Here is a 24,493-nt window from a genome sequence, read left to right as displayed (position 1 = left end):
GATTAGAGTTCCCTGACAAAGAAAAGGGTAGAAATACATTATACTGCATGGGCTTTGTCATAAACATGAACCCTTTGCACAGTGAGGCTTACAGGTGTACCTAGAAAGCCACTAAAAATGTAACTCTAGTGGGAACGCAAAGGAACAACAATGTCTAGAAATCTGTCAAAACCTCTTGCTTTCCCTTTACATCTAGGACTTTAATGAGTGCAGTCTATTGATTATTCCTGTATTGTTTACCTCATTATATTATTTCACAAAAGGTTTCTCCTTGTTTTCTGAGGGGTTTGTGGTTGTTTATTTGGGTGGTGGTGGAAATTGATTCCAAGGTCTTTTACAACCTAGGCATGAACTTGAGGTAGTCAGAATGATGAATGCCCCCCAAAGGCTCACAAATTTGAACATATGGACCCCAGCTGTGGCAATGATTGGGGACACCATGGAGAACTTTGGCCTTCCTTGAGAAAGCAGTTCAGTGATGGCCATTCTTAGGGTTCCACGGCTTCCTCCCAACTCCAATTTGCCTTCAGCTTTGTGCTTGCAGTTAAAGACAGGAGTTCTGAGCTTCCTGGCTCTTGCCTTTATGCCTTGGTTTGCTGACATGCCTCCCCAACTCAAAATGCAACCCAAACATGAAAGCAAAGATACTATAGGGTCTCAGAAATTGTCTAAGTGTCTTGCTTCTCCTCAAGATGGATTCACCCTTTCTGGAGTCGGAAGTCAAAACCAACCCTTCCACAAATTGCTTTTGGTCATCTATTATTCTATCACACCAACAAGTGTGTAAGAAATGCAGTCCACTGCCACGGAAATGTTTCTCCACACCATTCCCTTTGGAGACAGGATCCCCATAATTATACCAGGATGGCCTTTAACATGCTCTCAAGCCCAGGCAGGTCCTATATCTGGGACTCTCCTGTCTCAGTCTCCTGAGTGACTGGAAAAACAAGGAGCTAGCACAGCGACAGGGAAATTTTCACTCACACAAAGAAAAGCGGTTATCAGTCTTGTTCAGCAAATATTACAGAAGGCCGCGGACTGCCATCAGTTTTGCTGCCAACTCTATAATGTTGCCACTTGCTTTATGAACGTGCTGCACTTTCTTTTAAGCTTTGAAGATATTTTCACACTGCAGTTGGTAGTTTCTTAACCAGGTCTGTTAATTTTGGTGTCTCAAATATTGCTTTTCACTCCTGTATAAATTCGATGGAGGAAACAGATATCCTTTCTGTAACGCAGTGTAGAAGACAGTAAGTATGAATAGAAAAAAGAAAATCTAGATTTTTAAAAAAAGATGTAAATCGGACATACTAGAAAACATGAATGGAACGCTCCAAGCCCAAGTCATCTAAATACATTATTGACTCCAAATCATGAAGAAAACAAAAGAAATTATATGTGCATTGATGTGTGAATCTGCTTCCATTCTTGGTAGCATGTAATATATGCAACTCTCCGCTTGCTCTAGCTGTCCCTCTGGCTGCATTACCATATTATTCAAATGTATCTATCATTTATATGTAAATAGACAAGATGAATGGCCTTTTCATGAGACAATTTTCAAATGATAAACAGCACAGAGGCAGACATTAGCGAGATAAAACTGCTCCAAATACTCATTCTCTCATACTTTTAAAGAAAATGTTTTTTTTTTAATCTCAATAAAAAATAGTGTGGTAACTATAAAAGATGGGACTTAAGTACCGTCAAAATACCAGCAGCTATTCTTCTCAATAGAAAGTCCCACATCAATGTCATTTGTAGCTTATAAATTGCATGTTCTTAGATCCATCTGTGAAAACTCGGATGCTAATTATCATGGTTACGCTCCATGATTCCACAGTTAAGTGCTGAGACGGTGCTACACAAACACCATATGTTTTACTGAGGGAAATGAAGAAAGATTAATTACCAGTTGAAGTTCAGGTCTTTCAGCAGTGACACCCTCAACACAAGAAGGTTGTTACATGGCATGCTATACAAATTGGAAGCTTTAGTTAACAGCTCAAATAACTGAGTTGGAGTACTCAGATGCCTCAACTGTAAGTATGAGGATCCCCTGTCCCATCCCTCCCCAGCCCCCCCCCCAAAAAAAAAAACCACCTAAGGATGCTTTTGAGAAACCAAGTTATAAATCCCAAGAAAAACATTTGTGGTGTTTCTGAATTCTTTTGATGGTGATCATCATTTTAGATATGGCTACAAATCCCAATGCAAGCATACTAGTAACAAACAGGCCATAAATAAACAGCATGTCTAGCAAAAGGCATATACAAAGGCCTTTTACATGACCACAATCTTATCTAAGATCATATCACGTGTACTCAGAAATACCACTCATTGCAGGACAGAAGTTCAAAAAACCAACTCAATAGCATCGTGAGACTTTACTCATATTTAACTAGCACAGTCTGGATTTCTCTCATTTCACTTACCACGTACTCAAAGACAAGCGTCAGCGTTTCCTTAGTGTGGATAATGTCATGAAGCAGTACAATGTTTGCATGCTTTAATCCTTTCAACAGAGAAGCTGCAAAGTAAAGGGGACAGAGAAACAGGGTATCATTACTTGCTGCCGCCAACCACCATGTTTCATCACCCATTTGGTCCCTGTCGGATGGAAGATCTCTATTTCCCATGTTCTGAGCCAGCAACAATTCAGAAGAACAGGTGGAAGAAAAAGATTTTAATTTCCAGTAAACTCTCCCAAGCATTTCAGCTGTCAGATGTTAGCCGTCTCTGGAGAGGTTCCACCGAGTTCCACCGAGTTCTACAAACTTTCCAGGACTTTCAAATGAAAAGAATACAATGTATTTGCGTGTGAGAGCATATGTGTGTGCGCACAGCATAGTAGGCGTGTGGAGGTCAGAGGACAATCTGCGGGAACAAAAACCCGGATCATCAGGCTTGGCAGCAAGTGCCACTACCTACTGAGCCATCTCACTAGCCCTCAAATTCTTTTAAATTTTTGGAGTTTGTTTTAAAGAGGATTATTTATTATCAAATATGGTTTCGCTTAGCATATGGTCCATGTGCATATATTCTAATACTATGTGGAAAGTCATGTAAATATCAACTAGACCATATTGCTTCATGCTGCAATTGAGTTTTGAATCTGTAATGAGCTTCTGAAGTGAATAATAGTTCTACCAACTTCAATTGTGGCTTTAGTAAAGTTCCCTGAGTTCTCTAGTTTTATTGGTTCTTATACTTTATTTACTTTTTTATATTTGTTTGTGTGTGTGTGTGTGTGTGTGTGTGTGTGTGTGTGTGTTTCTATCCTAATTAGCTTCAGCTGTCAACCTGATCAAGTCCACAGTAATCTGAGGAAGTCTGGATTAGGGGGTTGCATCAAATCGGACTATGTCTTGTCTATGTCCATGGCTGCAGGAGGACCCAGCATCCTCCAGGCAGTTGAAGCTGGGCTCAGTATGAAAGCTAGCTGAACAGAAGGCAGGAAGAAGCCAGGAAGTAACTAAGTAAGTTAAGAAGCCTTCCTGTAAGGTTTCATCTTCCAGTTCAGCCCTCTGTTCTGATTTCCATCTGTTATGGACTATTACCCATGAGACATAAGAAACCCTTTCCCACACAAGGTGCATTGGGGCATAGTGTATATCACAGCAACAAGAATGGAACCAGTGTGCATGCACATGTACCCATGCTGTATGTCGTATTTCAGGAGTAAGTTCTGTCCCCCATGTGGTTCCCAGAGCTGGCCTCAGGCTGCCACGCCTGATGGCACAGGACTTTCGTGTAGCTCACCACCACAACAGCCCTGCTTCCATAGGACTCGAGGAGCTGGTGTTTACTGCACACGCCTGTATCATGCTTTGTTTTCTTGTGAACTGACTCTTTCAGGAATGCGTATTGTTCGTGTCTGGTCTTATCTGCTTTGCACTTAACCTAGTGTGGCCTCCTCGGTTTGAATGTGAGTGTTCACTTAGAGCATCTTTTATGATCACTTTTCGTTTATCTTTCTATACTGCCCTGAGAACTCGAAGTTGCACAAACAGCAAATGACTGAACCATATGTTGATACATCCTATTCTGCCAGCGACTGGTTTTTAATTGATGGAATCAGGCCATTCCCATTTATTTCAGATATTAAATGCAGGTTTGCTTAACATCTGCATTTCCCCGAACACCTTGCAATTTAGTTTTCATTTATTTTGTTTGTTTTTATCTTCTATGTCTCCAAGGGGTTTAATGAACACTTATTTTATCTTATATCCCCCCCCCATCTTTTTTCTTTTTACTCATTTTCTGCTGAGCTTCAGTATTTTCAGCACAATGAGGCCTTCTGTTTGGTTCATATAGCTAAGGAGATGAAGAAAAATTATTTAATAAATATTACAATATTCTTGGTAGTGTTCTTTAGTTTTATAGTAGATATCTGGTAAGTTCATTAGCTAAAGTGCACAGGTTCTCCCTGTCTCTGTTTCTCTCTGTTTCTCTGTCTGTCTCTGTCTCTGTCTCCCTCTGTCTCTGTCTCTCTCTCTGTCTCTCTCTCTGTCTCTCTCTCTCTCTCTCTCTCTCTCTCTCATCTGTCTTGTAGGTGCAAATCCCTTCATTCTATCCGTTCTCATCCAACAGACTGAATGGCAATCTGGAGCATCCCCTCTTGACACTCCATTCTCCCTTTCTACAACAGGAGCCAATAGGTGAGAGGTGAGTAATCTTTTCCAATTCACATACTCCTTCTCTTTCCTCATCCTTTGTTCTTCATTTTCAACATCAAGGTGGGCTGCCCTTTCTTTATATAACATCAGCTCCACGGAGGCAACGCTTTCCAGGAGCCAACCCACTCCTGGCTCCTCACACCTTCAACTTCCTTTGCTGTATGTAGGCACTGCTGTCAACCACACTGAGTCTAGCTTTCTTCTTCTTCTTGAGTATCTTCCCGAGCACCAGAGGATCCATCCTCTCTTTTCTTTCCAGTTTCTTAACCCTCTCTGAGGCCAGCACAGCTCTCTGTACCCACAGGCTTCTAAGGTTTTCTATTGATCATGAGTCATGAATCACTTGAGAGGGTGAATAAGATGAATCAAGAGCAGGCTGCTAACCTCCTACTCCACAAGGAAAAGGGCATTGCTCCTATTGGGACATCCCTACATGTACGCAATACCATGTACATACAGGAACTCAAATTTACTATCTGCCCTTTACGTCTGCCTCTTAAGCATGGGGTTTCTGTTACTTGAATGAAGAGCCATAAAGCCACCTAATAGCCCTTCCTCAAGATAACCTGACCTGAAGCTTATTCCATAATCCACACTAGCCACACACTCCAGGTGATGCCATCATTTTATCTTAGCGCCATTTCATACCTCTGTCTCCAGAAACCAGAGAGGCTGAGCTACCACGGGTCATAATTTCAAGTCTGAGTCACTGAAATCTTGGTAGTAGTGCCCTTTAATATCATTCCTTCCTTCCCCCCTTATATTCCTTTTCCTCCTCTTACAGAAGGAACTACACAGCTCCAACCCTGAGGCTCCAAAACCAAAATTTTTGAGACGATACCATAAAAACAGAAAAGATTTAGATTAACCTATAGATTTAGACTTCTGCTTTTATAAACATAGATTTGGGTATTTATTTATTTTATAATGTCACATTCTCTCCCAACAACATTTTTTTAGTGGAACTATTAGGCTTCAAAAGACATGAGTAGATTTCAAGTCATTACGGACTCCACATAAGACTACCTTTAGTCTTATATCTTTCTAACCCTGTATAAGAATAAGAAGGTAGATTTGCATGTAGGAGCCATGAAGCCTGGAGGAGGCTGTCAGATCCCCTGGGTACTGGGGTGCAGGAGGTTATAAGTTACCTGACAGGGACTCAGGGAAATGAACTCAGGTCTTCTCTAGGAGCGATGTGCACTCTGAATTTCTGAACCATCCCGCCAGCCCTGATTCCTTTGTTCTCTCATGGAAATAAAAACATATAACTCTAAAGGATGTCTTTAAATTTGACAAGTAATGGCTTGCAAATATACTTATAATTTTAACTTTGTATTTCCTTTAAACACTCTTCTTGTAGGGAGATAGTTTGAAATTATAAAATAAATACACGAGTATATCCTATCGTTAGTCCTGGTAGTTTATAATCTCTCTTTTAATTATTCAACTCTCTCACCAGCTTTCCACTGCTGAAGCCTTAGTAAATTCCAGGACTAGTTTATTAATCTGCAGAACAAATTCACATTTGCCGATTATCCTCCTGCACCTCTCTTCTGAGGTGGACTTCGGGAGAGACCACTATTTCCCATCACAGCAGGGTATTTGAAATTGGTGGCCATTACAGTCCTTAATACTTACTCTGTGAAGGAACATCCACAAAGGAAACAAATTAAGGACCTACTGAAATCACATTGTAAGATAAGATCCTGGCTATCTGAGGCAAGTTTCAGAAACATATTATGGAACATTATTTGTAATCTTGCCCAATTTCATTTTTCAATACCCTCTTATGTTGTCAAGTACAGTGATGACCTATCTGTAAAGATGAGACTCTAAGAAAGAACTGAGGCTTCTAGTGCATTAGGAAGCCACACCTGGAGCTCCCCGCCTTCCCTATTACTGCCTTTCTCTTCTCCCTGCTTCCTCCTAAAGCCTTTCTTATTTCCCAAAATGATATCTTTACCCCTAATATGCACTACTGTGTTTCTCCCACAATTTCAGCAATGCCAAATTTCTGTTAAATTTTCATATTGGGTAAGAGTGGCTTGTTTTCTTCGATGACTGGTTGGCTTTGTTCTTTGTTTTGTTTGCTTGTCTTTCTTGAAAAGGTATTAACATTAAATAATTTTTTTTCTGTAATTTGACCAATTCCATGTGATGTTTAAAAGCTTCCAGTTGCCTTCTAAATAGGTCTCCATTTGGGCAGTTTGTAGGTTCCAGAATATATTTATGTATGCTTTCAAAACACACTGGCAGATAAATAAGTATCAATATTTAAAAGTAAGTGTTCTTTATGAGATTAACGTAATGAGTCTGTGACTGGAAAAGGACAGAGTCCCTAATTCCAAAGGTGATGACAGAAAAATGGCATTCGACAGGGGAAAGCAGCCATCAGTATTCCAACACAAGGGCAGGTGACAGACACGACCCACTCTGTGGCTGCCAACCCAGCAGTCACTGGTTGTAGCAGCTACCCAATGCTGTAGTTTCTACTGCCATCAAGGTAAATAAGTCTCTTGGGTGCCAAGTCAATCCAGAGACCCACACCAGTGAGGTCTGGAGCCAGGCGGCCCTTCTCAGCAACAAGCACTGTCAAAATAACACCCTCCGTAGACCTAACTGCACCATAAGTCTACCATGTGGTACTTCCTCGTGGTTTGCATACAGATCCAATCCTGCAACATTGGCTCTGCTCACTCAGTATGCCTCCTTTCGGGACAAAGCCTAGCCAACCACTCAGCAGCATTTCAAATTCAATTAACCAGGCGCATCTGAGACGACACAATCTTCCATGCTACAACATTATGAATTAGGATTGAGGGTGCAAGAAAAAAAAAATCATAACTTCATGTCAAAAATAGTGCGATGGAAGGTTCTCCATTGAAAAAGGTTAGCTATGCGTTGCAGAAACTCTAGTAGAATGTGGCAGACTTCGGACATATCATCAGTCACAAACTAGGAACTCCCACTTTGAGATGCAGACTGTCTCCACTCTGACTTCAAGGGGGTGAATTTTATATGAATAAAATAAAATCTGAATCAATACATAGAACCACAGTAGATTCATTTGATTCAATGCCCAAAGGCAATGGAGAAAAACTGTATATAATGAGGAGGAAAAAGAAAAAAAACCCTTCTTTCGAATCTGAAGATGTCAAATTCTCCTAAGAAAGCAAAGACTGAAGAAACATAACGCATCTCTGTATCTTCAGTGTTTGGAAAGAAATTAGGTATTTCCCACTTCCTGTCATCTCCTCTGTGTGCTCTTTGCCAGCGGGAGAGGTTGATACTTGATTTTTCTCAGACAATAATAATTATCCACAAGGCCCAAGGATCCAACCATGTCTCAAGCTCCAAATAACAGTTAGGCTCTTTCTCAACCCACAATCTGAAACTCACAGTTTTCTAAAAGGGGTAACAATTTTCAACTGAGAACTCCTATCTCATTTTGTTAATAAATTCTATTTTCTCAGCTAAAATACTTTGAGTGTGAAGATCATAAGAATGAGCTGGGCAAAAAGAAAAGAAAGGGACGCTCTGTTTTCTTGTGTCTGTGATGGGAAGTGGTTTTGCATGTACCCTAGACACTGACACACTGCTCCTGGTTTTCCACTTATCTTCTCTAATGCTGCCTAGCTGGACACAAGCTTGAAAAACAAGCACATAAGCCATGGTTCTACTCATTTCTGGTTCTTCCCTTAATTATACCATTTATATGGAGACAGACAGACAGACAGACAGACAGACAGCACACCTCAGACTAATAAAAATGTGATTGTATCTTCAATAATATATTTACCTGTGAGTATATAAACATGTATGTAGTATGGGTCCGTGTGTACCAGCTTATATGCATGTGTATGCACATGTGTGTGGAGGCCAAAGGTCAATACTGAGTATCTTCCTCAATTACCCTTATTATATTTTGAGGCAAGGTCTCTTATTAAACCAGGAGTTCACCATTTTGTTCAGACAGGTTAACTAGCCTTAGAAGTCCTCTTTTTCTATGCACTGGGACTACAGGCACACTCAATTACTACATTTTCTGTCTTTTTAAATATAGTTTCTGGGGGAATTGATGTTCTTATAATACACCATCTCCTCAGTGTATGTTTTGAGATTTCTATACAGGTACTCTGTGAGTTATATGGGGGAAGAAGTCACGGCTAATCCAAACACAAGGCTTAAATAAATATAACATCATGTAGACTTAAACCCTACACAAGTTTAATAATATTTCTGCTTCACAGATGTTACTCAAATGTGAAAAGGTAATGGTAGGTTAGAAATACTTTAATTATATATGCTTTTGACCCAAAAGTCTACATACTGTTTGATTTCCTTCTTAGCTTTGTTTTCCTATAGGGACATGGGCAAAAATTCAATTCCCCTACACATTCCTACTACTCCACCTCTTTGATTTCCCCAATGACACAAAACTGGAGCATACTATTGGACTTTTCAGCTTCCACCTACCCCCTTAACATCAATAACCTACTTACACATCACTTGACTAACTGTAATGATCAGGCATCTGGGAGTCAATTCCACACTGCAGCCACATTCACAATACTGAGGACTTACTACATCACCTCGAAGTACAGATTTCTCTATTAGTGTAGCTTAGCCATGAGAACTGCCAACATATGTAGCAATATTACAAGGTTCAACCCAAGGAAGTCTGATACAAAGTGACATCAGAGGTTTCACAGGCACATTGTTACATTTGCCACCATTAGTATCCAAATCAACTAAGCTGCCCTGAGAGAACAAAGAAAGAATTGTCTACAGAAAGGGGAAGACTCCACTCCTCAAACCACTTTTCTAGGATAGAAAAAGGAGAAAAGTGTTTAATTTCTATCTGTACTTTTCTGTGTCACTTGTCTTGCTTGTGACAAAGATGCAATGTTTTAATAATTTAAAATGTATCGGGAAAATTATTTTCCTCAGACTGACTGAAATAAAAAGCTTTCAGATGCTTTACTGCACACTTAATGCACAGCTACAGAGCAAATCCGACAATGAAGCATTGTACCTGAAACCGCAGCTTTAACCCCTCATTCTCTATACTAAAGAACTGTAAGAATGTAGTGATGAGGGCCGCCCTTTCTCCTTCTCAATTCAACAACACTCAGAGCCCATGGTAAATTATAATTCTGTCTCTGAAGATGGTGTCATTAAGCAGGAAGGTAGGTCCAAGATAAAGCAAGGCCTGTAATTGGATGAGAAAAAGGGATGGGCGGGGACAAAGTCTTAGAATGAGATGAAGGAGCCAGGAAATAAGAAGGAAGATGAAGGAAGAGGAGGCCGACCCCTCTGCTTGTCTCCACACAGATACAGATTGTTATGGATATTTTTAAAGGATGGGTTTGTACAGGATTTTTTTGCTGTCTGGATGGGAAAATTATACCTTATCAATTGGATCAGAGACATTGTGTGACATGTTCTTTCATGTGGCAATTTAATTGAGTTCAAGAGAAAGCAGTGTGGCAGAGGGCTATATTGGATCAGCCTGTGGCCTGCTCAGGCCAGAGAGAGCCAAGGACAGGGGCGCCTGGAGCAGTACACATGTCCCAACTCATAAAGGAATGCATGTAAGACAATCAAAGGTGCACTGAGGCTGGAGTTTTCTACCATATAGGGTACCTTTGCAGCACAATTCAAAAACCAGAGAGAGACAGACAGACAGACAGACAGACAGACACACACACACACACACACACACACACACAGAGAGAGAGAGAGAGAGAGAGAGAGAGACAGACAGAGAGAGAGAGACAGAGACACAGAGAGAGACAGACAGACAGACACAGACAGAGACAGACATAGAAAGGGAGACAGAGACAGAGAGACAGGGATAGGCAGGGAGAAACAGAGAGAAAGAAAGAGAAAAGCAGACCAAGGTAACAAACTCTAATGAATATTACAGCCTTCATTTAGAAGGTAAAAGAAATTCTTGGTTCTAAAATGTTAATAGTACTTTGGCATACATCTTTATTATATTCAGTTCAGAGAAGGGAAAAAAAAAGCCAACTCACAGTATCTCAGAGTGAATAAAACATTGATAAGATCATGGAACTTTCCGAAGTTGGGGAAACTGGAGAATGTGCAGTAAAATGCTCCAGGACCAGCACTTTGGGAAGCAGACACCTCAATGTCTGCAGACACTGCAAACAGATCAATATCCCAGACAGGGGAGGACAATGGAAAGCAAATGCTGATTTTAAATGGGGCCACCCTGCAATTTCAATCAAAGTATCACTGCATTTGACTGAAGAACAAGGTCATAGGAAGAAGTTATACACTGTAGCACAATTTAGGTCCAAGTGTTCTATCCTGGATTACACAACTCAGAAAGAATTCACTTTCTGTCTGTCTAACTGCCATCAACCTGGTAGAAGGTTGAAAAGGAAGGAACCTAGACCTGGACACTTCACACTTACCTAATGACCCAACTGACCCCACCGGCTTATTGCAAGGTCATTACATTACTATACTTAACCCAACCGGTTCCCCTGCCACCTACACACACACCCCTTTTCAGTGACCACAAATACATGGTGCAGATGATGTGACTCTAGGCCCTCCCTCATGGCATCCTGAAGTTCAAGACCTCCCTAAGACATTTAATCTAATGAAAGCAATGGTGGCATCAACCTGGCCCTTGAAACAAGGTGGGAAAGACCAGAGAATGCCTGGCTCCACATGCTTGAATTTCTCTTTTGCTCTAGGTTATGATAGCCAAAGCGACACTCAGAAGCCGTAGCAATAAAGATAATTCTTGTTTATGTCAAGCCACAGAGAGCAAAGCCTTATTTAATGACTTTGGGAAGATGCTTCTCCCAGCTTTCTCTGAAAAGAATTCTCAAAATCTCCTTAACCATGAGCAAATCAACTTGGTTACAAACAATAACATCCTTAAAAGATTGTATTCATGGCTCCTACTGTCCCCTTAAAAACCATTTCCTCCTCTTCAGAAGCCACCAACACTGGTGCTTTATTTTACACAAGCATTCTACAAATGCTTAGATCAAGACCTATGGACCTATGCTTTACGATGGGAGCCACAGGAAGGAAAAGAGAAGTTGCACATTAAATATTTCATGATTTTGACTTCACCAGGTAAGTTCTGTTTGTTAGAGCTTGAGAGGATCCCAACTATTCATGAAATCGAACACACAAAAAATAGGTTCTACTGCTGCTAAATTAAGATGATCCCTAAATGTTACATCTCTGTCACTACTGTTGGCAGCAGAAGAATTGAAGGTGCATCTGGTGTGTACGTAAAAATACCCTTAGTGTGTACTTTGAGTCTTAAACATAGTGAGGAAAGTGAGGCCATTTTGCTCTGTGCTTGGAGCCCGGTACCAGCCATACCATGTGCCTTTGCATACAACAAAGTCAGCTCCTGTAAACCATGGCAACCTCCATCATTAGCATCACCAACCACCTGCAGAAATGATTATTAACATCATTGGCTTATATCTCCCTCCCTTTCTAGGAATGTCATTTAGATTCATGTGTATTACAGAGACAGTGCGGTAAACACAATTCACAATTTGGCTTTACAAAGGTGACTTATTCGACAAACAAGTGGAAGTAATTAATCCTCACCTGATGATAAGGGGAATGACAGATACCCTCAAGAATTCTGAATCTAACTGAGAAATTTGGTCACAGGTCTGAAACACAAGCCTTCTCATTCCTGATGCAATACAATGGCGCTTTTGGAATAAAATTAAGCATTTGTGTGTTTCTCTTGTCTGCGTTTTTTCTGATTCTGTTCTTAGTGTTTCACCTCCACCCAGTGACCTCAGATAGCCTTTATCTTCAGGTGTTTTCAGGTGCTGAGGGCAGAAATCCCTTGAGCTAAGATGACTAGAAGGACATCAGACATACCTTGATTGCTATGGATAGTTCACTTGTAGCATTTCTTCCATAGTTAAGACTTTTTACAAGGTGGTAATAAGAAAAGAAATGTACTAACCAGAAAAATTGCAGTTAAACCAGCTTTCTAAAGTTGCTTTTATCTGGTCAAATTCCGGTCTCTTTGTATAACCTTTCAATAGCATCTTTCCAGAGCTTAGAAATGGCACAATAGGCCCTCCATGGAGCTCTCCCCAACCTACCGTGACGCTGCCATGCTCTGGGTGCACATCTGGCAGGGCTTCTCTGTGATCACTAACACTTATGGCCTCTCAGACTTTAATACGTCATCACCGTACCCTCTTTTTCATTATCTCTGGGTCTCACCAATTCCCTCCACAAGTTCAAGTCTTAAAATAGTCATATCATTTGAAAGCCTTCTCTGCCCCACACATTTTAAGTCCGAAGCATTTTTCTATCAATTCTTCTACATAGTACTGCTGGGTCATTGTATCATAATGAGCTGATGACCGGCTTCCACCTGCCAATTTTTTTAGTCAGTGTATACTTATTCTTTCCACCTGGTGCTTTTAAGTGCTGGTTATGTTTTCTGAATATGTCTATGGAATACTCCTTGGATAACAGAGACAGGAGAAAGAAAAAAAAAAGAGGGGTTCTTCAAATGTTCTCTAACACATTGCAAGCAACACAGGTCATATAGTATTACCCTCTGGTGTAGAATATGATCATATTATTGACAAGCAGAGTGCAGTTACATACTTCACTGAAGTAGATACACAGAAACCTCCTACAGTGATATATGAGTGCTCCTGTCAGGCGTTGGAAAATGTTGCATCTTAATGCTCAATATATTCCTGACTTAATATGGCTGTGTGGAAACACCATGACCAATGCAACTTACCCCCCAAAAAGTGTTTATTTGGGATTACACTTTCAGAGCATTAGAGTCCAGGATGGCATTGCAAACAAAGGCATGGTACCAGAAACAGATGAGAGGTCACATCTTGATCCATAAGTACGAGGTACTCAGGCAATGGTGCAAGTCTTTTGTAAACCTCAAGCCCACCACTAAGGCATAGCTCCTCCAACAAATCCACACCACCTGATCCTTCTTCAACGGTTTCACCTACTGGGGTCTAAGTAATCAACTATTTGCCTACTGAGGTGATTCTCATTCAAACCCCACAGTCACTAAAACGAACTACATTCTTTTCTTCAAAGTTAAAATTAGGGAAAGATGGCAACAACATTAGCATGGAGAATGGATAACGGTTTTTTAAAGCCCCTGTCAGAGACTAGAACAGCATCCTGATATTGTACTCAGCAGGAGATAAGCTCAGCAGCAAGATGGCAGCCAAGATAAAGAAGACACTGTAACCGCATGCAGATCACAGGAGCCCTGGATAATATGGACCAGTTTGTTTAGAGGATGTGACATTTCGGTTTTTTGTCAACTACTTAAAGATATGAAGATTGCATATAATGTGTTTAACTCTGGATTTTCATACATCCATATGATGTGGTTAAACCCCGCATAGCTGGCTTACACACCTGACCTCGACACCAGCATCACAGCCATAGCTTCTCGCCCTTTACAGATTTCTCCATTTGTGAACCATGAGTGAATATCTGAGTGTCACATAAGATGCTAACAGCACTTTGATTGGACATGGTAAAAGAACAATGAAGAAAGCACCTTTGTGGAGGCAATGGGAGGGGGAGGGGGAATGGGATTGTCGGAAAGGGGATACCATCTGAAATGTAAATACAGAGAATATTCAATTTTTTTAAAAAAGGAAAACAACAACAGAAAGACAAAAATCTGGAACTAATTGATGCATTGTTAGTTATACAGGCCTGAAAACATAAACAGAACAAGAAACAAGAGGGTAGGATGGGGAGAAGCTATTACTTGGTTGTGGTTCCTGCCAAAGAGGTAAAGTCAGGAACAAAAGCATAACTACTCCGAATGTGTTACCTGTAGCCGAAGAGTCTTTTGCTAAGTAGAAGAGCCAATGTCTTAGCATTGTCAGCATAGGACTTCACTGGATGTGTTTAGTTTCCCTTTTCCTGTATAGCTTTAAATTCAGAGTCCTTGACTGGCAGATCCAAAGACCTGCTGGAGGGAATATATTCCAAATACTGTACTTTTCTTTACTCCAGGAAGAGTATTAAAAATTACCACAGTCAGAACATCTCTTTTCTACTCTGGCCCTCGGGCTCTCTGATTTGTTATCATAAATTTTAAAAGGGTGGACATTGAATTTCTGATACTGCACCACCAATAAAACGAGGAACAAAGAAATAAAAATGGACTTGTTTCCAGGCAGCAGAAAGAACCAACAGTTGACCTGGGTCAGCAGCCATGCTTTGGTTCCAAGGACCAGCTGAAGCTGGGATGTCCTTTTCAGAAAGTAAGAGGCAACGTTTACTATAGTCAGACAGACAGTTCCCTGGGAGAAACAGTAACATACCAAACCCAGACAAACCCAAACAACTGTTCACACTGACCATGACCCATGATGCATTTGAAATGAGAAGAAATTACTCAACATCTATCAAAGTTTAAAGAGCAGCCCAAAGCTTTTGAGGCAGTGTTTTTCTCCAAGGACATTATCCTGTACATACAGGGACATAAATAAGCAGGTATATTAACAAGAATGCTCGCTCTAATGTCATTCATAAATAGTGAAAAAGCTGAATAATCTAATTTGCCATTTCATTGTGTCAATAAAGTATGACAGTACATATAATAGAAATATTGTCTAGAAACCTAACAGTGTGCAACAATTCTGTAAGAATTGATATGGGGACATGCAGGAGATGCAGTGGATGGAGACAAGATCACTAAAGACTGAGGAAGGAGCGGACTATGCTGCTGTAAGTAAATCTTACCTGTGTGAAAAGACACAGAGCGTAGCAGTGGAAGTGTGGAAGAGTAGGGACTGTCTGTAGTATTCCTTGTTTTGTTGTTCTAGACTATTTTGCTTAACAAATGTAGTGAATAGAACATTTGTAGAAGGAATAGAGACAAATAGCACCAAGGTTGTTAGACAATACCTCAAGCAATCATACCATTTTATGGTTTCCTAAACGTGTTTATATACTGTGCGTGTGTGTGTGCGTGTGTTTGTGTGTGCATGTGAGTATGTATACATATAGAGTTTAAATAAAGTTATGTCGCCTAGGCTGGCAATGCTCCCCACAAATCTACCAAAACCCCCAGCATGAGGCATGAGAAACCTCCACTCAAATGTCAGCATAGTCTGAGTGAGTCCCAAAACAATGGAGGCCACTGCTGTTACCCTTGGTTGCCTCTCAGAGGCTGAAGGTCAGTCCCTACTGTTTAAGACACTGCAGACTTAGGAAACAGGATACAGATGATCTGAGCTACATCTAACCTGAAAGTCTCTTCCCCAAAGCTTAGTCTCCATAGCACCAAGATTGGGAAGCAGTCAAAGCAAGTTGCCAAGGGAGGAAAGCAACTAACAGTCCTATCCAGCTCTGATGCACATGAACCACAACCCTGGCCATCACATCAAAGTATCCAGAAAGGCCCATCTGTGATATTCCCATCTGAGCAGTAAGCAAGAGTTGTCTGAGGAGACTTAAGGCCCAATGAACAGGGAACTATGACTATTTCTAGGAACCTTGGCAAGTATGCAGGGCTAGTAAAGTCATGGATCTTAGAAGGGAACCTACTCCTATATCTAATTAGACCAGGATAGCCCCTAACTGCATTCTAAATAAATCTTACTTTTATACCCACAGATAAATACAGATCTCACCCATCACAAAATAAGCTTTTCCTTACAACACATGGAGAACATTATGGAAAAACCACACCTGTACCCAAGAGATACATCTTCAACACAATTCCTGCATATAAGGCTGAGCATCATGAAACAGGGGGATGAAAAAATTCTAAGGGCCAAAAGATTCTAAGAACCATGAAGTCTGCTGTGAGATTATGTCTTCTAGAAAAGCCCGCGTAAACAGACCTGAAGGAAGACAGTACCAACAGGCAAAATGCAGAAGCAAAACAATTTGGTGGAGGCCTGCCCCTAGAAAATAAACAACTAAGGACTGGCATAAAAGGAAAAAATGAACTTCTCCCAGGGTTGAGCCTGCTAATTGGCTACCTGAAATCACACATACAAACAACAACAACAAAAAATAAACTCAGCAAACTCTGTGTGTGTATATATATATGTATGTTTGTACTTTCATGTGCATTTATAATACACTATATAGTATATATTGTTATAGATATTATAATTACATAAATATTATATTATTAAATATAAGATATATTCACAAATAGGTAAATGAGAAGGAATGGAGCAAAGAAAGAGGGAAATGATGATTGAATTTAATTAAAAGTATATTAAGCTTGTGATTATCTAGTCTTGAAAGATATGAAAAGGTACACAACAAATGCTGGGTTTCTTTGTAAGGGTATTATTCCCGGCGGGGACTGAAGGGGTGGCTAAGGACTGCCTGTGGCTCCAGCTCCAAGGGATTCCACACGTCTGATTCCTGAGCACGCCTGTAAACATGTTCATGCCCCATCCTCAACACCCACATTCACATACGGACACGAAGCACAATATTTTTAAAAAGGTATTACTCCTCTTAGAAAACAATAGTATGCAATATCACACATGGGGTAGCTCTGGAGAAAGCACGTGGGAGCGATTTCAGGTGCTTTGCTCAGTTTAGCTTGCCATAAAGACATTTTGCTCAGCACAATGGCAAGCCCTGCTGACGTAAGAAAGATAAAACAACTTAAGGAGACAGAGATCAGTGTGGCCACCACCTTGCCCCTCCCCCCTCCCAAATAAATTCTGATAAGTTTTAGAGGAGAGAGACAAAAAGGCAGAGAGAAATAAGGTTGTGCTTTTCTTTCTTCTAAAGATAGCTTCTGTGTCAGCCATACAGCCGGAAAATCCAGCTGTCCCAGACAGAGGGGAGAGGAAGCAGAAATGCAGAGATCTACAGGAAGGCTGTATGCCAACCACCCACCACTGTTCCATTTGGGTTTCATGAACGATGTTCGTTCTGCTCATAGTCACCTCATTATGAAAAAGACATAAGTGTCCAGAAGAGACATCCAGTAGGTATGTGGGATGTGGAAGTTAACCTTGTAAAGGGGGAAAAAGTGGGACAGAGAGCGAGACACCACAGGCTTCTTGTGACTCCTCCAAGATTCCTGATCTGCCTCACATGGCCATTAGATCTACATTGGCTCCAGGAACACTGGTAAGATAGCAAATGGAACCCAGAACAGGGAAGGGGCTACTTCCTCGGTTGTTGCAAAGGCCATCACAGGTGACAATCCCTAGTCCTGAGTTACCTCATTGGTGACTCATTGGTAGCAGGGCTTTCATTGGACACCCTATGGCGATATATGATTGGCCAAGGATGTAAGGGTTTGCGATTGGTTCAAGCACTTCTTAACCCATAAACGTATGGGCTGGGTAATAAACTCAGATCTGCACCTGATGCTGGTCTCCAGAGTTGGATTTCCCAGGATTCGAGGGACTCCAGTGCCTCTCACCCCGACCCATACCCCGTCCTTTTCCCATGGTAGGAATTCACAGAATAGACTGCTGGTGGAAACAATCCACCTTTGTGTATAAACGGCTTGGATCTCACTTCTGTGTGACTGCTTTAGAGAGCTACTAATGGATAAAAACCAGACTCACAGCTGGTATTCTAGCTTGGTGATATAACACTGCCACTGAGAAGAAAAAAAAAAATTTCTCATTTTGTTTCTTCAGAGAGAACATGTAGAGATTATATTCACCGAAACAAAAATGTGCTTGTCCAATAGAGTTAGCATTGAGATGTGTCTGTTACTTGCCATGTGACTAATATACTTTGTTATGAATCCTAGAGAAAAGTATTTGGATATATATTCAAATTAGAGTTGCAGAGAAAAATAAACACACCCCACACACACAAATATTTTTTTCTTTAGATATAGTGGATTCAAACTTAGACAACTTCTATAATTCTTGTTTTGAGTTACTATTTTGTTTAAGTAAGAGATTGGGTAGAAAATGAATTCAAGTAAGGGGCAAATTTTTTTCTAACAGAAATCTTAATGAAAAAGGTTCTCCTTCAATAAATTAATAATGATAAAGAAACAGCTGTGTATGTGTTGGCGTTCACACGCAATCTCAGTATGTGGAGGGCTGAGTAGGAGGGTCCCAAATTTCATGCTGGCCTGGGCTACATAGCCAAGTCCTAGAGAGCCTGGACTACATTATGGACCTTTGACTCAAAGAAAAAGATGAACCATAAAATGAAAGTTTAAGCCAGGAGGATAAACATGCTTATGTTCTAGACTCTTTAACCAGAAATACATAAAGTATTTTCTATAACTGATAACTCTTCAAAAAACTGTTGATTCAGATTAAAAAACTTTCTGATATATGCAAAGTAATGCTTGTTTATAATATTAAATAAAAGCAAAATTCTGCCCTTCTGCAATGGCTAAGTAGAAAGCACATGCTTTGTTACACTGTAATAAAAGCCTAAGAGGGAAGCCAGGAGCTTCTATGACTGATGCTTCTCTCTTGTGGTTGCCTTCAGGGTACAATGTTAGTTCTAAACTAAGGTAAGAGCTGGACAGGTACAGGGAAGGAACACCATCTTTCCAACATAGGGGAATGATGGAGGGGTGGGGTGAGAGATGGTGGGTATGGGGGAGTACCCTCATAGAGGCAAAGGGGAGGGAGGTGAATGAGGTTGTGGGATGGGGGGGGGGGCTTGTGGAGAGGTAACCAGGACATATCATTTGAGATGTAAACGAATGGAATAATACATTTCCTTTTGCCTCTAAATCACTTAATGGGAAAAACCTCTGATACTTGACCATAAAAACTTGCTAACACACACAAGGAAGTGAGGTTATCTCATTGGCCCTTGAATATTTTTCAAAGCTATAAAGATCACACTGATCATAAACCTGGAACATAGAAGGGAAATCTAATTATCTCTACCATCCTTTTCTAACCTATAGAACTGAACTAGGAGCCAAAGACAGAAATAGATAGTCTTCTATCTGGGAGGTCTAAGAAGATATTCTACCTTTATTTTAAGGCAGAAGAGACCGAGAATGGAGATTAGCAACCCCTACTTTTTGAACCAACTGCTAGTTCTCTTTACCATCTATTCTAAACCAGGACAACATGAACCAAAGGGGAGCTTGCAGACTGACACATGCCCTTCCCTTTGCAAACTGAACCTCCCTCACAAACACACACACACACACACACACACACACACACACACACACACACACAAATCACCTGAAATGCCAAGAAGTTATCTGACCACCGTCAAGGTTTATTGGGAGCAGATTAGACTCCCCTCTCTAATTTCCAGTTATAACTACATTTCCATGGGTCACCTCCCTCCAGGCTTCAGTGTTAATATGCAATTAGCTACCAAAGGGCTTTACTAATTCCTCAAGATCTTTCTGAACTTTGTAGAGCCTGGTATTGCTCTGTTGTATGCCTGCAACTAAGGCACTCCAGGGAGCAATGGGAACCATTTAACTATAAACCGAAATCATAATTCAGCATCTCTATAACGAGTACAATAGAAACCCTTAACATTTCCCTAGGAAGGTGTTCAAGGTGCTGGATTAGTGGTAAGCTGTGATAGGCTGTAGAAGGAAAAAATTACACTAGGCTACATAAATCATAGCAAGAACTTCATTACCTGGGGCAGAAATAACACAAAAGCTATTCAGGTTCAATCCAAGTAATTAAACTCTGGTGTACAATCAGTTTAAAAAGGTTTAACTACCTTGCTCCCGGGGCTGTCACTCAGTGGTAAAGTATTTGCCTCCTGTACATGGGCTCTTAGTGTGCCCCATCCCCCCCCCCCCCCCACACACACATTCATACAAAGAAATTTCTCTGTTCCTCTAATCAGAAAGTAAACATTGACTTCCACAGGAGAAAAGTCATTGCAGGTTGGGTGTGGAGACATTATGCACTGGGGTAGAGACTCTCATTTCTTAGTAAACAGCATTCTGTTCCCAAATAGTCTTGGCCTGGATCTGAATCCAAAGGACCCACTGCAAACCCAACATTGAACAGGCCATTCACACCCCAAGCTGCATTTCATTCAAGAATGTGACTAAATCTGATGTTTCTGCTAAGGGCTAAGATTCTGAGGTCTCTCAGTATCTTTGATATTCACAACTTTAACCTACTGAGCCAGACAGAGTTACCTCTCAGAGGCATGAGCAGTAAAACCATCAAGCAATGCCAATGTTAAATAAAGCAAGTCATTAATCAACTTTCTGATAAAGTTCAAAAGTGATCTAAAGAAGACGGATCAGTCTGTTTAAAATTGAAATGTGTGTTTCCATATGTGACAAAGTCCATGAGTCACACTCAACCATATGCAATTCTTGAAGGGGAAAACAGACTGTGACAGACTGATGAGCTGCAGTGTTAGAGATAAAAGGTAAACGGCGGGACTTGGGTGTGTTTTTTTACTGTTTGTCAAATTCATATGACTTCTATAACTGTCATTCTTATGGAGCTTCCAAATTCCACTCGTGGGCATTACATAAGAAAAGCAAACAACTTCCACCATCCACGGCCTTCACCAGTACACTTGGTGAACCTGTACCAGCAGGTACACATGGGGAATTTCTACCATGGTGCAAATCTCTCCAATAAGAGCATCAGTGGAAAATAGTTGTCAGTGGTCGAAGGAAGGAGCTGTAGGGCATTCTAGATTAACAAACACGAGGCAATTTTTCATTTGCATGTCCAATCTTTATTTAACTCCAACTCCAAAAGAAAGACTGATCAAGAGTTTCATAAAGTAAGGCTCTGGGTTTTAGCATAATCTTTTGCTTACCCAGAGTTCTCATGGCCCGCTACCACCACCCACCTGTGAACTGTGCACCTGTGCAAACAGTGATGCCATCTGTGTATGTGTAGAGACATGTGTGTGGGTGTACATGTGAGTGTGCATGTGTTTAAGTGGACACATGTGTATTTGTGTGTGTATAAGGACATATATAGACACACATCTGTATGTGGATATGTGTACTAATATGAATATGTGCACATATAAATAAACGTGTAATGTGGATATGTGCATGGACCAACGTATATATGTGTGGATATAACATAAATGTGTGTGAGAACAAACATTCACGTGAATGGTTACCATCTGAGTTTTTTCTCTAATATACTGTGGTGGTTTTGAGAAAACAACCTCCCTTTCGTTCGGAAACCTTTTCTGGTGATTCTTGCCTTCTCCTTTCTGTGACACTGGTACCTAAGCGCGTTCCTCCTTGTCTTCACTTTCCAGACTGTTTTCTGGAACACAATAGCACGGCCATCACTTTCACAGCTCACTAATAAATGGCATTTCCCATGTGAAAGTCACTCTTTTTTTCAAACCCTTCACATCCTAAGGATCTATGGGGACCCTTTGGCAGGAATAGAGAATAAAAAAGCAGATATCTAATGTTATTGGCAACACAATAGCTTCATAGATACAAAGTGATATCTTTTTGGAAAATACACAAAATAATATAAAAGTCTGACTAATATGCAACAAATTTAGCTGTGTCACCTCTTAGAACATAGTTGTGTATGCCCACCTGACCAAGGCAACATAAGCCAGGCTGCCCTTGAACTAGGAGAGATCTGCCTCCCTTGTGCTGGGATTCAAGCTGTGCCTGGTCTGAGAGAAGTGAAGAGAGGGTCACAGCATTTGAACTTGAGCCACTGTTGCTAAAAGTGTGACCTTTCTTGCTCAGGTTTTCCTCACCTAAGAGGACAGAGCTTATGTAACAAGGGACATACAAAGGCTCTGTGGACACAAATGGAACAGCCTGAGCCCAGCAGACAGTGGGCTTTCCATCAAAGTAATTTCTGCTTTTATAAGTGAGTAGACCTCTCAGGGATACAAGAACCTCTAAAAGTCTTATATCTATATCTTATAACCTTCCTAATGCTGTAATCTGTTAATATAGTTTTTTTTTTCTCATTGTATAAACTGACTTTTATCCCAACCATAAAATGATTTTTGTTGCTACTTCATAACTTTAACTTTGCTGCATTTGATAATGTGAGTGTCTGTGTTTTCCTATGGTCTTAGGTGGCCACAATGAAAGAGTCATTTAACCCTCAATGGTTCACCACCCAAGGCTGAGAACACTGCTCTAAAGAGAGGTTTGATTGTGGGATAGTAAAACAGACTTAGGCTGAAGGAATCAATCCTGGTATTTAATAGCATAAACAAGTGACTGCTGTCAAGTAACAAATTCCCTATTTTACACCGACCTAGGAGAAAGCAGATTGAGGCTGAAACCATGAATGACAAGGTGAAGAAAAATTATCTCTATCCTGATTCTGCACATGCTCAATACGTGTGCAAAATCCACGCCAAACCCTACTGCTGTGTACAGTGAATGCACATTGGTAAAGTAAACTAATGAAATAAAACAGAAAGAGCTATATATAATTAACTACAACTCATCTTCCAGCTCTCCAAATTCCTCTATGTCCCTAGGGGAGTTGACCTAGTTGTCCCTAGGGTGAGAATGACATCACTCACTCCACTCACATTCTGCTGCAGGTGAAGCCTCAGCAAAGACAACCAGGACAATCACATTCTGTTGCCACGGTGAAGGTAATGACACTCTACATGTCTTGCATTTGAGAATTAATAGACTTTATTTTAGGCCAATTTTATTTTTTATTTTATTTTTTTAAGCTTCAGAAAGTTCAGAGGGTTTCTGTATTGCTCTGTTCCACTTTTCCTTTCCGCTTCCTCTGACGATTAAATCTCGCACGCCTGAACCACACTGGCTACAGCTGTTGGGCTAATAAGCGGATCACTTTTACTGAGGTACAGAGCTTCCGTCTGCTGTCAATGCTGTGCGTTTTATAGGTCGTGACACAGTTTATCACAGTAAATTTAACATCTTAAAACTTTCGGCAGCTTTTCATTTTAGACAGAAATATTGGCATTTGGTCTAACCATGAAAGGAAATATATTTACTCAGAAACAGTTTAACATTTTTAAAAGGCAGAGGGGGTGAAGAGTAAGTTATAACCCCAGATGATAGGAGACCACATTTTAAGTCTTTGGCCTCATTATTTTCCTATTCATTCAAAAGTCCTCACTATGCCTGATGGCCACGCCCCTCTGTGTGTGTGTGTGTGTGTGTGTGTGTGTGTGTGTGTGTGTGTGTGTGTGTGTGTGTGTGTGTGTTTGTGTGTGTGCGAGTGTACGCGCTTTCTGGTATCTCCATTGGTCTGAACTTTCATAAACATGCCGTGTTGATAACAAGGTAGACTCTTCAGGATTTCGGAATCTGCAGTGTTGTTGAGCTGTTTTGATGGAGACTAAGTTCCTCTGCCTATGAATGTCCACGGGAAGTGACCCATGCCTTCATTGATTACAAAAGTAAGCTCAATTACTTGATAGAAGAAAATGTATCAAAGAGCAAGTTAATGAAACAGAAGGGAATTAGGGGATTGTGCCCTGGACCATTCTCAGTTAGAATTTAAGTTCTTCCAGAGCATCCACATGATCCAGTCCTGAAACCCCTACATTTTTAGGTTGCTATTCACAAACTCTACCCAGCAAAGCAATGGAAGAGAAAGACCACGGCTACACACACAAGGAAATACTTCCAATCTTCCCCCACTGTTTCCAAGTGTCACACTTAGCCTTAGGACCAAATCATGGCCTGGTTGTTCTATTATATAAAACGATATAGTACCTTATGGGTGCCTAACACTCCCAGCTTCATAGCTCACAGGACAAGATGACCGCCCATTATTTGTTTCCTTGAAATCACCTGCCAATCCCCATAACAAGCACAGTATCTCTTTCATTCATTTAAGATAAAGTGGACTCAAAAGGAA

The 24,493-nt window shown here is 40.7% G+C and overlaps 1 protein-coding gene across 1 annotated transcript in view; it reads right to left on the bottom strand.

The window, feature by feature from the left end:
- The window catches only part of CDK14 (cyclin dependent kinase 14), a 511,537-nt gene that overhangs the window by 286,269 nt on the left and 200,775 nt on the right, over positions 1 to 24,493 (bottom strand). Inside the window, exon 6 of the mRNA XM_080936223.1 lies at positions 2,436 to 2,530. Within this exon, the coding sequence (XP_080792349.1) occupies positions 2,436 to 2,530 (95 nt within the window). The remainder of the gene's footprint in view (positions 1 to 2,435; positions 2,531 to 24,493) is intronic.

The sequence above is a fragment of the Micromys minutus genome (genome assembly GCF_963924665.1).
Source record: "Micromys minutus genome assembly, chromosome: 23".
In the NCBI taxonomy this organism is placed as follows: domain Eukaryota; kingdom Metazoa; phylum Chordata; class Mammalia; order Rodentia; family Muridae; genus Micromys; species Micromys minutus.
The sequence above is the reverse complement of the archived record's forward strand: the minus strand, read 5'-3'. Positions and strand labels throughout refer to the sequence as shown.